The sequence below is a fragment of the Acartia tonsa genome, chromosome 11 (assembly GCF_053477335.1).
Source record: "Acartia tonsa isolate MP-2025a chromosome 11, ASM5347733v1, whole genome shotgun sequence".
Classification (NCBI taxonomy): domain Eukaryota; kingdom Metazoa; phylum Arthropoda; class Copepoda; order Calanoida; family Acartiidae; genus Acartia; species Acartia tonsa.
The window spans coordinates 14,120,556-14,136,654 of NC_137270.1; the positions used below are offsets into that span (position 1 = coordinate 14,120,556).

A 16,099-nucleotide genomic window follows, 5' to 3' on the forward strand; every position below is an offset into this window, starting at 1 on the left:
TGGGTACCAGTCTAGTCCAGTGTCCCCTCCCTCCCTGGGTACCAGTCTAGTCCAGTGTCCCCTCCCTCCCTGGGTACTAGTCTAGTCCAGTGTCCCCTCCCTCCTTGGGTACCAGTCTAGTCAAGTGTCCCCTCCCTCCCTGGGTACTAGTCTAGTCCAGTGTCCCCTCCCTCCCTGGGTACCAGTCTAGTCCAGTGTCCCCTCCCTCCCTGGGTACTAGTCTAGTCCAGTGTCCCCTTCCTCCCTGGGTACCAGTCTAGTCCAGTGTCCCCTCCCTCCCTGGGTACCAGTCTAGTCCAGTGTCCCCTCCCTCCCTGGGTACCAGTCTAGTCCAGTGTCCCCTCCCTCCCTGGGTACCAGTCTAGTCCAGTGTCCCCTCCCTCCCTGGGTACCAGTCTAGTCCAGTGTCCCCTCCCTCCCTGGGTACCAGTCTAGTCCAGTGTCCCCTCCCTCCCTGGGTACCAGTCTAGTCCAGTGTCCCCTCCCTCCCTGGGTACCAGTCTAGTCAAGTGTCCCCTCCCTCCTTGGGTACCAGTCTAGTCCAGTGTCCCCTCCCTCCCTGGGTACTAGTCTAGTCCAGTGTCCCCTCCCTCCTTGGGTACCAGTCTAGTCAAGTGTCCCCTCCCTCCCTGGGTACTAGTCTAGTCCAGTGTCCCCTCCCTCCCTGGGTACCAGTATAGTCCAGTGTCCCCTCCCTCCCTGGGTACTAGTCTAGTCCAGTGTCCCCTTCCTCCCTGGGTACCAGTCTAGTCCAGTGTCCCCTCCCTCCCTGGGTACCAGTCTAGTCCAGTGTCCCCTCCCTCCCTGGGTACCAGTCTAGTCCAGTGTCCCCTCCCTCCCTGGGTACCAGTCTAGTCCAGTGTCCCCTCCCTCCCTGGGTACCAGTCTAGTCCAGTGTCCCCTCCCTCCCTGGGTACCAGTCTAGTCCAGTGTCCCCTCCCTCCCTGGGTACCAGTCTAGTCAAGTGTCCCCTCCCTCCTTGGGTACCAGTCTAGTCCAGTGTCCCCTCCCTCCCTGGGTACTAGTCTAGTCCAGTGTCCCCTCCCTCCTTGGGTACCAGTCTAGTCAAGTGTCCCCTCCCTCCCTGGGTACTAGTCTAGTCCAGTGTCCCCTCCCTCCCTGGGTACCAGTCTAGTCCAGTGTCCCCTCCCTCCCTCCCTAAGATAGTATGAAATCAATCACTTGACTGTAAGTGTTTAATAATCAGGAAGGGAGGGGACATTGGACTGTTTTTTATACAGTACCCAAAGTTTTATATTCACTTTATATTATTCGTATGTACAAATACTTTGGATACTTTTGTTAAATTTTGATTGGTTTGTTCCAAACTTGAGGTGTCCAAACTTTTAAACAAATATTTTTTATCTAGAAAAGAAAATTATTTATTATAATTTGGGATTAAGATTAACCTATCGTCCATTGTCTTATCCCTTAATAATAAATTCTTGCCTGCAATCTCTACAGCTGCCTATTTCATTTAGATCTGGATCCAGACCCATAGATTCATAAGGCCTAAAAATAAACAAGTGAGGGGAGAAAATCGGTCAAAAAATCAGCATGTGACGTCATAAAAATGAGGGGTTATCCATTTCTTATTTTGGGGTTTTCTTTCCCACTCCTCATCTCCTTATCTCTCATGGCGTCATAATTTTTCTGTGAGCGACTTTCTCCCCTCACAATAAACCAGGATGACATTATCCATAAATATCCAAAAGTACTAAGTAGCGAAGCACAAAAAAAATCATGATTGACGGACAAAGTGAGTTATAGGGTAGACTTTAAGTTCTCTTAACAAACAGGGACAAGGGAAGGCTATTCTGGCAAACAATGCTTTAGAGCTGATTTCATAGATTTCCAGTTAAAACTAGATGATGAGATTATGCAACTTTTGGCAGAATTTGATAAGAATCTCAAGCATTATTTTATTAGTTTTTGCTCACTTTACTACAAGCCATGCAAAAATGATAGTCAGAGATTAGTTCCATGTTCAGTTTTGAGATGAACGAGATGAATAATGCTTTTTACATATTTTATATATTTTATCTAAATCATAGACTACTCGTAAATTATATGTTTAATAGTGAATAAAATTTATTGAAAATCCCAAAGAGTGGATAGCTGTAATATTTTCAAAAATATTTAAGATTGTTTAGATATTTATCTCATCTAAAAATTTTACATAAAAAAAGTTTTTACGACACCTATCAATAAAATTCTGAACTACATAACTATTCTTTTCCAAATCCTAAATTTTATAATATATGTTGTGGTTTAATTTGGTATTTCTTGACAACTTCTTGCCTCTAATTGTGAAACAAGTTGGAGGGAAGTGGCGAAATGGGTAATGTAAATTAGAAGCTTCCCTGAAATCATGATTTATTATGTACTGCAATACTAAAAACAACTAATCTTCTCCGAATATTAACATTTACAAACTTTTCACAGAATTTAAAATATGGGGAATTTCCCCCATAGTGCCTGGTAGAGCACAGAATCCCCACTTTCCCGACCATTAATTTAAAACAAATTGTAAACGACCAAAGGGGAGGGAGTCTTGGTATAGCAATTAAGAAACCAAAAGATATAATTCAAATAAGGAGGGGGATCAGTGCTTGATAGGCAACTTTGTGGTAAGGCACCAATATATGTTTTTTTTATGATTTATATTAAATTAAGTTGATCGTCAAATAGAATTTAGTTCTTTATGTTTCTAGGTCATTTATTTTTTAAAAGCGAAGCTTTTCTATAATTAGGGTCGGTCCGTAAGTCCGTCCGTACGTCCATCCGTTACAGTTAGCTTTTCTCGTTAATCTAAAAAGGTTAGGATTGTCCTTTCGATTTCAAACTTTATATGCTAATTCCTATAGCAGTTAGGTACAAATTCGAAAGCGCAGCAACTCTATAATCATTACTAGAAAGTCCGTACGTCTATTTAAAAGAAGCTTTTCTATAATTAGGGTCGGTCCGTAAGTCCGTCCGTACGTCTATCTGTTACAGTTAGCTTTTTTCGTTAATCTAAAAAGGTTAGGATTGTCCTTTCGATTTCAAACTACACATGCTAATTCCTATAGCAGTTAGGTACAAAATGATAAGCGCAGCAACTCTATAATTATTACTAGAAAGTCTGTACGTCTATTTAAAACAAGCTGATTTTTTACTTTTTTTACAACAAATTTTTATATATTAAAATTATCCTAGTCATCTGATTTTTTTAATACTGATTCCTATTACAACAAGGTATAGTGTTATAAGCGAAGCTTCTCTATAACTAGTCTTAAAAACGTTAGTATGTCCTTAAACAGTAACATGTATTTTATAAGTTTTGCAACAAATTTACTTACAATTTTGCATAGACATATGTTCAGTTTATTCAGTTCTGTCACTCTATGAGTGTTAATGTTCGATTTCCTTCCAATTCAGAGCTTCGCTTTTATAGATGTTGTCATCCTTGTTTCAATAAGTAATGAGCAAAGGATTTTATTTTTGAGCTTTAAAGTAAGATGTTTTTAAGTTATTGAATCAATTTGAAACTTTTACTTTAACTTGCTCTAAAGGGTTAATTAGGAAGTGTTTGAAAATGAGCCGAAGTAAAAATTTGTCAAAATATTTTGTTTTTCGTCTTTAAACAGTTACAAATTTTATGGGTAGGAAAAATATTTAAAGATTTTATTTTTAGGAAGTATTTAAAAATGGTTTTTAATCTCCCTACTGTGTTTTTTTTTTAAAATCGGTCTGCTAATAACATAAATAATCAGGGTTCGGCAGCCGCGCCTCAGCCTCACTTTTAAACCTGCTTGTGAGCAGAAAAAGAAATTTCAGAAAGAAGGATTGTCTGCTAAAGAGCAGTTTTATACATCCAGCTGAATATTATAGTAATAAAATGACGATATCACTGAGGCTTACACGTGGCTTACGTGCGGCTGCCGATCCCTGTTAATAATCTACAAACTTTTGATGAGGTTTAGTGAATTTAGATTAGCGAATTTATACTCAGACATAATTACTACAAGCCCCTTTTAATAATAGTTGAATCATCGATAATATTACACACTCATAAAGGTTTCGTGATTAGATTGCGTGATTTTAATAGACTTTTTGGTCAGAGAAACCTTCCCTTGTCCCTGATAACAAAGAAAAGAAAGAGAGAAAGAACATTTTTAAGCTCAAAATAAATCACAAAACCTACTAGCATTTTTTTTCTGTTGAAGAATGAATGAGTCCGACAGACAGACGGACAAAACAATGTATAGACTAGATGAGTATATTTACTACAAATCTTCATTAAAATTACAGCTGTCTATCTATAATACCAGCTAGATAGCTACATAGCGGTACAGACTAATTGAAATACAGAGAATTATAGAGTAGCTTTGCAACTAGAAATGTTTCTACGAATTTACTGCTACAAGATGTATAGATATAAACTGTATACGAAGTATTAATGCTATTGCAATTAGCACACAGTGCCTTCGAAGGTGCTTTGACTTTAGTTTCAGAACCTAAATTGGGACATAGTGCATTTCATTACCCTAGGTTAGGTACCTAACTTCATTTCACTTTTCAATAAAATATAAAATGCAGCGGTTTTTGAGAAAATTAGATTTAAAAATTTCAAGTTCAATTTTCACCCACTAGGAGTTACCGCATAATCATGACAAGAAAAGCAAATATTATTTATTTAAAATTTTGAACAACTTTGCTTTTATAAAATCAGTCATAAAACCTCTCTATATATGATTTATTTAAGTCTGAATTTCCGTGACCTTAGCAAAGCAATTGATAAAAATGGCCATTAATTAACTCACTTCAGGAGTGGTTTTATGAAGAACTTTATAAAAGCAAAGTTGTTCAAAATTTTAAATAAATAATCTTTGCTTTTCTTGTCATGATTATGCAGTAACTCCTAGTGGGTGAAAATTGAACTTGAACTTTTCAAATTTAATTTTCTCAAAAACTGCTGCATTTTAGATTTTATTGAAAAGTGAAATGAAGTTACCTAACCTAGGGTAATGAAATGCACTATGTCCCAATTTAGGTTCTGACACTAAAGTCAAAGCACCTTCGAAGTCACTGTGAGCAGTAAAGACATGTATGTAGAGTATCTCTGCTACAAAAAAAACCAAGGGAGAGGTCATTTTCTAGTAAATCCCGTAAAGGTGTGTGTTATAAGGCCTAAAAATAGTAGTAGAACGATAAGGTGCTCTATATATTTGTATTTCCTATTGAATAGAACAATAGGGAAGAAATTTTTTTTTTTTTTTTTTGATAACCGTACCTGGAATATCTGAAATTTCTATCAAACGCTTTGTTTGGCTCAAACTGACACAAATAAAAAAAAATATAATTATAATAAATCAACCTGTAAAGAATGACTTCTTCCTTTGTTTAATGGTATAGATTGTTCTTAACCTTTACCTTGTACCTATAGAAAACATTATTATTATAATTATATTTTTTTTAAATTTTTGTCAGTTTGAGCCAAACAAAGCGTTTGATAGAAATTTCGTATTTTTTTTAGATAATCCAGGTACGGTTATCAAAAAAAAAAAAAAATTTCCCTATTGTTCTATTCAATAGGGAATACATATATCTAGAGCACCTTATCGTTCTACTACTATTTTTAGGCCTTATAACACACACCTTTACGGGATTTACTAGAAAATGACCTCTCCCTTTTTTAGACACCTGCAAGCAAAGCTTTTCCTCATATCTTTAGGTGTGACACCGAAATAATTTTCTCCATTGTCCAGTCCATAATAATACTCAGAATCAAGACAACAAAACTTCACTCCAGGGTCAGAGTTCTTCCTCACCTGGCCACTCATCTGTAATAGTTATTTACCGCATTGCATTATTGACAGCTTTCCACGGATATTAAAATAAAAAATTATAAGATTATAACCAAGTTTGTTAACCCCAAGGGGTTAAAGGACGGGCTAATAAAACTAGGATATCGCTAACTGCTGAACCGATATTATTTTCCTTTACAGTGAAGCTTCTTATAGATCCTGGGAAGGTTTTAAACTATTTTTGGGGAGTATGTCTTCACCTCCCCCCCCCAAAAAAAATAATATATGTTTTTACTCTTTTGAACACAAATTTAAAATGGGATGAGGTTGACTTTTCCCCCTCCTACCTTAAGTGCCCCTAGAGGCTTCTAGGGGGCGTAGCCCCTAGTAAATAAAATAGCAATAAAATGTGATATAGTTCTAACCGAATGAGCGGAAAAATTTGACAAAGTATACTATAATACAGAAATTATAAGGATATATTCAGTAATTAAAACTTTAAAACGTGATTAACTTACCCTAAAGTTATCAGTAGGATTAACACAGTATTCCAAATCGCCTTCGTCCGGACTTTTATGGCTCTACAAATTAATTAGCTAATTATTTAAAATCAAAGCTAAGCGTTCATTGACCTCCCCCTCCCCCTCGGCATTTGGGGTTAAGGAGCATAAAACAAAAATAAATCTTTAAAGAAAAAAGAACGAAAATTTTTACTAATAAAGCATTTTCACAAAAAATTTCAGTCATCGACCTTGAAAAGCTGCAGAATAAATCATATTTCCCCCATAGAATTAAGGAATGGTTATCTGATGGACACACAAAGTAAATTATTGAGTAGCTTTGTTAATAAAACAATAAAGAGAGTGGACATTGGATTGTGATTAATACTGGTCATCAGTTTTTTTTGCAAGAATGTTATGTTTTATGTAGGATTAGAAATGATATGGACTTTTCTTTCATCTTGATTGGGTCTTACAAACAGTAGTCCATAAACATTTACCTTGAGAGTGTTATAGTTTCCATAGGCATCACAATCATCATATGTTAATGCATACCTTGAGAGTATCATAGTTTCCATAGGCATCACAATCATCCTATGTTAATACATACCTTGAGAGTATTATAGTTTCCATAGGCATCACAATCATCATATGTTAATACATACCTTGAGAGAATTATAGTTTCCATAGGCATCACAATCATCATATGTTAATACATACCTTGAGAGTATTATAGTTTCCATAGGCATCACAATCATCATATGCTAATACATACCTTGAGAGTATTATAGTTTCCATAGGCATCACAATCATCATATGTTAATACATACCTTGAGAGTATTATAGTTTCCATAGGCATCACAATCATCATATGTTAATACATACCTTGAGAGTATTATAGCTTCCATAGGCATCGCAATCATCATATGTTAATACATACCTTGAGAGTATTATAGTTTCCATAGGCATCACAATCATCATATGTTAATACATACCTTGAGAGTATTATAGTTTCCATAGGCATCACAATCATCATATGTTAATACATACCTTGAGAGTATTATAGTTTCCATAGGCATTAAAATCATCATATGTTAATACATACCTTGAGAGTATTATAGTTTCCATAGGCATTAAAATCATCATATGTTAATACATACCTTGAGAGTATTATAGTTTCCATAGGCATCACAATCATCATATGTTAGTCCATAAATTTTATCTCTTGCACAACTAAAAGTTTCAATTTTTTATTATAAAAAATTAAAAAATCTTCTCTTTGTAAAAGGAGAATTTAGGCATCTTAAAGGTCGTCCTGGGCAAAGTTTTAATAAACAATATAGGGTGGTTTCTTATTCCGTAAAGGCAGGGCAACAAACGAAGCAATATATATAGTCGATTTAAATGATATAAAAATATAATTTTAAAAATCAGCATACCTAAATGGAAGTCATTAAATTGAATCATCAAGAGAGTTTCATACAGAAGAAAGAGAAAAAATGGAAAGTTATTTCACATTATGTGGTGCAACTTGCTTCTCTCATGGGGTGAAGCCCTTAGAGGCCAGGGGCGAAGCATATAAATTAGAGTAAAGGCGGCACAAGGTTGTGCAAGAACAAAGGATACTTATATCTGCAATATTTCTTTGGTTCGTCATATCCTGCTTAACTCACATCTACAAATTATATCATTGCGGTGCTTTGAGAGTGTTCCTGTTGAGTATTCCGCGTAATTTCTCCTTTTACAGTTGTTTAATGTTTATATGTTGTAGGATAATTAGTAATAAAAATCTAACAACCTAGGCTTGATCGTCATACTCTTATAGAGTCACTTAGCTAATAAAAATATTGCTAGTTTTGATAGTGTTAATAGTTATTTCTTGCATCGTATTATAAACAGATTCCCGCAGATATAAAATGTACAATAATAAGATTAAAACGAGTTTTTTTAACCCAAAATGCCGAAGTCACGGGCTAAAAAAACTGGTTTTAAAATTATGATTCTGCATTTTTATATTCGTAGAAAACTGGATAGGATAAGATGCCAGACATAATTTTTCAGTATGGCTGAGAACTGGTCTAATCCACTGAATATTAATCGGTTTCAAAGCCATATTAGAAACAGTGATAACTTACTTGCATGAGCTTTGTGGATAGTTGGAATTTCTTGCAAATCTGTAAGCGTCAATCAATTTTCCTAGTTTCATATTTGATTGTTAATTATTGAATCGTATTAAAGATAGCTTTCAGTGGATATTAAAATGAAAAATTATAAGATTAAAACCAGTTTTGTTAGACCTGAGAGGATGAAGGCCCGAGCTAACTTAAAATTGGTATTAATTCTATGACTTTTATTTTATGTGAAGCTTACCTGAAAGATAAAACCCTATCGGTTCAGCTATAGGCTTCAAACAAAAATCCTTACTACTTTAATTAATAGGGTTATATTTTAATAATAAAAAACCTACCTCCTTTTGTAACACACTCACAAGTAGACTTGTCACAATACCTAGCAAATTTAAATAGTTATTTATCGCATCATATTTTGGACAGCTTTCCGCTTAAAATTAAAGATAATAGATTAAAACCAGTTTTGTTCGCCCTGTTGGACTGAAGGCATGGGTTAACAAAACTGGTATTGATTTTATTATTCTAATATTTGTGATTTCAAAAGCAGACCAACACATAAGACATCCCACCTTTATTAAGGATTGGTTGAATAGTTTGGACACTTCTGGTTTCGAACCAAAAAATTTACGCATCTTTGAAAGTTCCCAAAGAAGATAACTGGATAAACAACTTTGAGTACCAGTGTAAATTACAGTCCAATGTACTCCTTCCCTGTAAAAATTAAGCACAAAATATCAAAAATTATTTCAAATATTCTTACGTTTTCGTGAAGCCTCCTGTTGGTTCACAATCCTCGTCCGTCTCCATATTAATCCAAGAGGAGCCTCGCTCTCTTAAAGGAAACTAGAATTAGGATAATGCTTTTCAAAGTCTGTATTACGACAACGGATAAAAGCGTCATGGATTTTTAAAACTAAATAAGGATGACAACATCCTTAAAATTGAATCTCTAAAACTACATAAGGTAGGACCAGGGAAAAGGGAATGTGATTCTGACAAACAATTCTGAAGGAAAATTTTCCCACAACCACCTTCCCCTTTTCCTCTCCTTCTTACCCACCCCTCTTCAGTTACATAAAAAAAACAAGATATACCCCCATCTTACTTCCTAAGGTTTCGTGAATTTGTTGTTAGAATAGCTAGGCCTGGGTAGGAAAAACAAACATTAACACTTGTAGAATGTCAGAATAATTATCTAATATAATATTTTAATCAAAATTGTAATTAAATTTATTGCAAAATTGCATAAATACAGGATACTGTTAACGACAAACATACATATTTAGTACTCGTTTATAGAGATGATTTGCTTATAGCATTGTAATGTTACTAAACTTTCTAAATCCTACCTAACTATTACAGGCATCATCATGCAAAGTTAGAAAATCTGGCTTTGATAGCAGCTGAGTAAAACCCAATTCTCCCATAGTGTTAGGACGGACAAACAAAGCGAATTATATACTTGTTTTGCTACTAAAAAGTAATAATTTGAAAAAAATGGTATGATCTTAGTAACCTATCGATTATTCTTATATGGTTTCTACGATTTCAAAATTATTATACCGTATCATGACATGAGTCATTGCATTGGTTTGATTTAAAAAGTTTTCATGTAATCAACAGTTACATGTAAAAATAGGTTCGACAGTTTTCCTAAAGTATCTAGTAGATCACAGATCCCCCCTCACTCTTATTGAAAAATTTGTTCGAGTTGATTCTTTCCTTTTGCTAGTTTAGGTTATGTTATATAGGGTACAAGGTAGCCCCCCCAAATATGAGGAGGAGGTCCTGAATTCTGTGCTCGCTAGTCGCTTTTAGGTAGATCACTAAACCCCCAAAAAAGCATACTGTAAAAATTGTTGTGTCTGATCGATGGCAATTTTTCTACTCTCACACTTTCTGAAATACTTTCCACCAATCATATCCACGTTTCCAATAGTCATACTGAAAAAAATAACAAGATTTCATTAAGGTTTAGTTACTCAACTCCAGCTTATAACAACAACAAAATTAATTTGGGAAAAAATCACGAAACTTATTCGTGATTCCTAAAAAACTAATCTAATCTAAATGTAGGACACCTGTCATAGCAAGGAAGGAATTTCATCAAATTTTCTGGCAAAACTTTTGAGGCAATATTTCCTAAAAATAAATCTATTTTAAAATAATTATGTTATGTTCTATCTATGTATCGCACTGTCTATATCTTTATTTATATATCTATATCAATCTATCGTCTAATCAATAGTTCAATCTATCATTCAATCTATTGTTCAATCTATCGTTCAATCTATTGTTCAATCTATTGTTCAATCTATCGTTTAATCTATCGTTCAATCTATTGTTCAATCTATCGTTCAATCTATTGTTCAATCTATTGTTCAATCTATCGTTCAATCTATCGTTCAATCTATCATTCAATCTATAGTTCAATCTATAGTTCAATCTATCGTTCAATCTATCATTCAATCTATCGTATCTATTTTAAAACAATTATGTTATGTTCTATCTATGTATCGCACTGTCTATATCTTTATTTATATATCTATATCAATCTATCGTCTAATCAATAGTTCAATCTATCATTCAATCTATTGTTCAATCTATCGTTCAATCTATTGTTCAATCTATTGTTCAATCTATCGTTCAATCTATCGTTCAATCTATCGTTCAATCTATCGTTCAATCTATTGTTCAATCTATTGTTCAATCTATTGTTCAATCTATCGTTCAATCTATCATTCAATCTATAGTTCAATCTATAGTTCAATCTATCGTTCAATCTATCATTCAATCTATCGTTCAATCTATCGTTCAATCTATCGTTCAATCTATTGTTCAATCTATCGTTCAATCTATCGTTCAATCTATTGTTCAATCTATCGTTCAATCTATCGTTCAATCTATCTTTGAATCTATCGTTCAATCTATTGTTCAATCTATTGTTCAATCTATCATTCAATCTATCGTTCAATCTATCATTCAATCTATTGTTCAATCTATTGTTCAATCTATCAATCAATCTATTGGTCAATCTATCATTCAATAAATAAATCAATCTATCGCTATATCTATTGATCTATCTACTGTTCAATCTTTCAATTTACCATCAATCAATTTCGTGATCTCTAATGATCAATCCAAACTTTATCCATCAATTAGGACATTTTACCACGTAGCTAAATTATATGTAGCACAGGAATTGTTTTTATATCTCGAAAAACTAGAGCTGATAGCAGTTCTTATTGTATTCATAACATTTTTCTACTATCTATCTTTCCGACCTGTAGCAGAGTTGACTCACCAGCACATATGTTTATCACACTGTAAAGGTTCATAATTAGTATCTATCTATCTATCTTACCTGTAGCAGAGTTGACACACCAGCACATATGTTTATCACACTGTAAAGGTTCATAATTAGTATCTATCTATCTATCTAACCTGTAGCAGAGTTGACACACCAGCATATATGTTTATCACACTGTAAAGGTTCATAATTAGTATCTATCTATCTATCTTACCTGTCGCAGAGTTGACACACCAGCACATATGTTTATCACACTGTAAAGGTTCATAATTAGTATCTATCTATCTTACCAGTAGCAGAGTTGACACACCAGCACATATGTTTATCACACTGTAAAGGTTCATAATTAATATCTATCTATCTATCTAACCTGTAGCAGAGTTGACACACCAGCACATATGTTTATCACACTATAAAGGTTCATAATTATCTTTCTATCTATCTATCTATACATCTAACCTGTAGCAGAGTTGACACACCAGCACATATGTTTATCACACTGTAAAGGTTCATAATTATTATCTATCTATCTATCTATCTTACCTGTAACAGAGTTGACACACCAGCACATATGTTTATCACACTGTAAAGGTTCATAATTAGTATCTATCTATCTATCTATCTATATATCTAACCTGTAGCAGAGTTGACACACCAGCATATATGTTTATCACACTGTAAAGGTTCATAATTAATATCTATCTATCTATCTATCTATATATCTAACCTGTAGCAGAGTTGACACAACAGCACATATGTTTATCACACTGTAAAGGTTCATAATTAATATCTATCTATATATCTAACCTGTAGCAGAGTTGACACACCAGCATATATGTTTATCACACTGTAAAGGTTCATAATTAGTATCTATCTATCTATCTATCTATATATCTAACCTGTAGCAGAGTTGACACAACAGCACATATGTTTATCACACTGTAAAGGTTCATAATTAGTATCTATCTATCTATCTATCTATATATCTAACCTGTAGCAGAGTTGACACAACAGCACATATGTTTATCACACTGTAAAGGTTCATAATTAATATCTATCTATCTATCTAACCTGTAGCAGAGTTGACACACCAGCACATATGTTTATCACACTGTAAAGGTTCATAATTAGTATCTATCTATCTATCTATCTATATATCTAACCTGTAGCAGAGTTGACACAACAGCACATATGTTTATCACACTGTAAAGGTTCATAATTAATATCTATCTATCTATCTAACCTGTAGCAGAGTTGACACACCAGCACATATGTTTATCACACTGTAAAGCTTCATAATTTCCATTCTCCTCACAGTGCAAACTTTTATAATAATAATAGGTTAGGTTACAAAAATTATGTGATTTTGCTAATGTTTGATTTATTCAGATATTCTAAGGGATAAAACAATAGATTAAAATAAATATGAATTTCTGATTGCTAGAAACAAAACTAGTCTTCTTATAGATTTCTGGTAAAAAAATTGAACACTTATGGTTTGTCCCAAAAGTTTTGATTCAACGAATGAGAGATTATGTTGATAAGACTAGTAAGATGAGAAGTAGTATAAACTATTGTAAAAATTTTATGGTAAAAAAGATAGTCCAAGAGGGGAGGATGTAAAGGGATGTTTACCCCCCTCAAACTTTGAAACTATTCATTTTACCCCCCCCCCCCAAAAAAAAAAAGCTTAGATGTCCTTGGTCACAATTAAAATAGGCAATGTAAAATCTTCTTTATTGGCAGATACAAAAGAGTTTTAATAATAAAAATTTGGGATCTACTGCAATTTACGGTAAAATATTGCTGGTAAGCAATATTTCCAAAAAGCTATGAATTTTAAAGGATGCTATCTGCCAAACGACTGAACCTACAGATCATACCCGCACACCATTTTAAGCGGTATAAGAAGGCCTATAAATAATCTGGAATAGCCAAGATTCAATGATGCACAGGGAAAGCTTCACTGAAGAAAAAACGCGTAAAATAGGCCGTTTTCGCGCATTTCTCTGCACTGCGAGATAATTATGCATTATTGACCTATGACTATTCCAGATTATTTGTAGGCCTTCTTATGCCGCTTAAAACAGTGTGCGGGCATGATCTGTAAGTTCAGCCGTTTGGCAGCTAACAGCCTTTAAATTCATATATTTTTGGCAATATTCGTTACCAGCAATATTTTACCGTGAACTGCAGTAGATCCAAAATTTGCTTTGATACAATTATATAAAACTAAAAGTCTTCTTCCATGACTTTCAGACTAAAGGCATAATATTGGTACTTTGTTATTGCTGCGCTTTTTATCGATATGATAAGTTATATTAATAGATATATCATTCTGTGGAAGATAATAACAACAACAATGATTATAGAGTAGCATGACTTCTAAAAAGACATGTTTACCTAACATCATTTCTGAGGTCGATATTTTCCATTTCAGGTTCTAATTCCTAAATAATTGTCATGTTTTCGTTTTTGAATATTTTACAGGCTATCCCATCCCCAAGTACACTTATTAGTGGAAAAGCTACTATTTAATTCACTTTGTCAGCTATTAGTACATCAGTCATTCTTAAAAAGAAATTATTGGTTAAGGTTTCAGGGTTTTCCATCATTTAATGACCACATATTCTCTCCTTTTCTTTTTTATGACCAGTGAACATCTGCACTATCTGTTTGTCCAGTATGGTTTTATTGTCCTTTGCTCCTTATGTATGTTGTCTTCCTTGTTTATATTATATTCAGCTTTCCGCGGATATTAAGATGAAAACTTGCATGATTAATTCTTTATTGTTAGCCCTAGGTAACCGAATAGACAGGGCTAACAATACTGATAAATATTAATATTTTTATTTTATTATTCGTAGAAAGTTGTCTATAATATGATACAATACATATTTTTTTTATTATGGCTCAAAATAGTTCTAATCCAGCGGATATTAATCGGTTTCGAGGCCATACTGAAATTACCTTTTTCTGTGCTAGATCCCAGTGTTTTCTGTTCAACAATTATATTCTTTCTTATTAGCGGTTGCACGCCCCTAGCATCTAGGAACTATGTATTTTAAGGAGTAAGAAAGTAGGAAAATTGACTAAAACAAACTTAGATATAAGAATTAAAAGCCTAAAACCATCCAGGGACCTTAAATAAAATGGATAACTCAATCGGTTCAGTAGTTATTGAAATCTTTAGCTACTGACAAAAAAACCTTACTAAATTTTATAATATGATAGTTATTGAATTACATTGGGAATAGCAAATCTAAATGAACAATCTCTTAATTGGACAATGTAGGAATAATCTGATCACATTATTGGGATAAATTGTATATATTAAGCTACTTATAAACAGAAATCTTTGTCTGCTATAAATTGTGAAGATGGACAGATTACTGTGTCTGATTTACCATTTAGTACAATAAGTCTATTGCAGAGGTAAAAAAAACAGACAACGCTACACGACTATATGTGTGTCTGTTACTTAAGATCTCACTAATCACTCGTCAGATATGGTTCTTCTTTACGGTGAAGCTTCTGTTTATGCCAAGGGAAGGTTTAAGTATTTTTAAAGATGGTTAATCAACTTACAATAAACTATAATGAAAAGTGGATCATCTTACCCCTCAACCACCTTCCCTCATGTGCCACTAGAGACCTCTTTGGGGCGTAAACACTCGTAATAATGAAAGTATTAAAACTAGAAAGGGCAACTCCTAGAAATCACGAATAGGATTCAATTTAAGATAATATATATATAAAAGAATATAATATTTCCTTGAACATTTACAGTTAATAATTGGATAATTCATTGTCGATTTTTCTTCACCAAATATCTTTTCTCCTGAAATATTACACAATTATTCATATATCCTCATATTAAAGTAACACGATGTCTGTCTTACAGAAGAATTTTTGTAACCCACTGAAATAATATGGATTTTTTTACAGTTTAGGTCCTGGAAAAGTTTATAACTATTTTGGAGGGTTCCAGGACAAACGCAGGAGTCCCAAACGTCGGAGTGGACAAACGCAGGAGTGCTAAAATATTAATATAAGTAGGTATTTTTAGGTTAGGTTAGGTTAGGTTAAGCTAAGAATATACAAATAAGCCCCCAAACAGTGGTTAGGTATTTAAAAAGCATAAAATATGGTTTAAAATAGGTTAGGTTAGGTTAGGTGTCCACTCCTGCGTTTGTCCACTCCGACGTTTGGGACTCCTGCGTTTGTCCTAGGACCTTTTGGAGGAGGGCAACAACAACCTAAAAAAGAAATCGTCCTTAGAAAAAACCCCAAAACATGTCTTTACTCTAAAGCCTTGGAGTTGTTTTATCAACATAGTTTTCCTTTTCAGTGAAGCTATTTCTATCTAAA

At 33.9% G+C, this 16,099-nt stretch overlaps 1 protein-coding gene across 1 annotated transcript in view; it reads right to left on the reverse strand.

Annotated features, from left to right (window-relative positions):
* The window catches only part of LOC145331987 (uncharacterized), a 29,820-nt gene that overhangs the window by 2,326 nt on the left and 11,395 nt on the right, over nt 1–16,099 (reverse strand). Inside the window, exons 12-24 of the mRNA XM_080176883.1 lie at nt 15,503–15,569; nt 14,699–14,726; nt 14,132–14,178; nt 12,972–13,051; nt 10,500–10,560; nt 10,267–10,362; nt 9,179–9,250; nt 8,757–8,797; nt 8,425–8,485; nt 7,450–7,522; nt 6,308–6,370; nt 5,686–5,825; nt 1,450–1,512 (exon numbers count right to left, since the gene is read on the reverse strand). Of these exons, the coding sequence (XP_080033009.1) occupies nt 1,450–1,512; nt 5,686–5,825; nt 6,308–6,370; nt 7,450–7,522; nt 8,425–8,485; nt 8,757–8,797; nt 9,179–9,250; nt 10,267–10,362; nt 10,500–10,560; nt 12,972–13,051; nt 14,132–14,178; nt 14,699–14,726; nt 15,503–15,569 (892 nt within the window). The remainder of the gene's footprint in view (nt 1–1,449; nt 1,513–5,685; nt 5,826–6,307; nt 6,371–7,449; nt 7,523–8,424; nt 8,486–8,756; nt 8,798–9,178; nt 9,251–10,266; nt 10,363–10,499; nt 10,561–12,971; nt 13,052–14,131; nt 14,179–14,698; nt 14,727–15,502; nt 15,570–16,099) is intronic.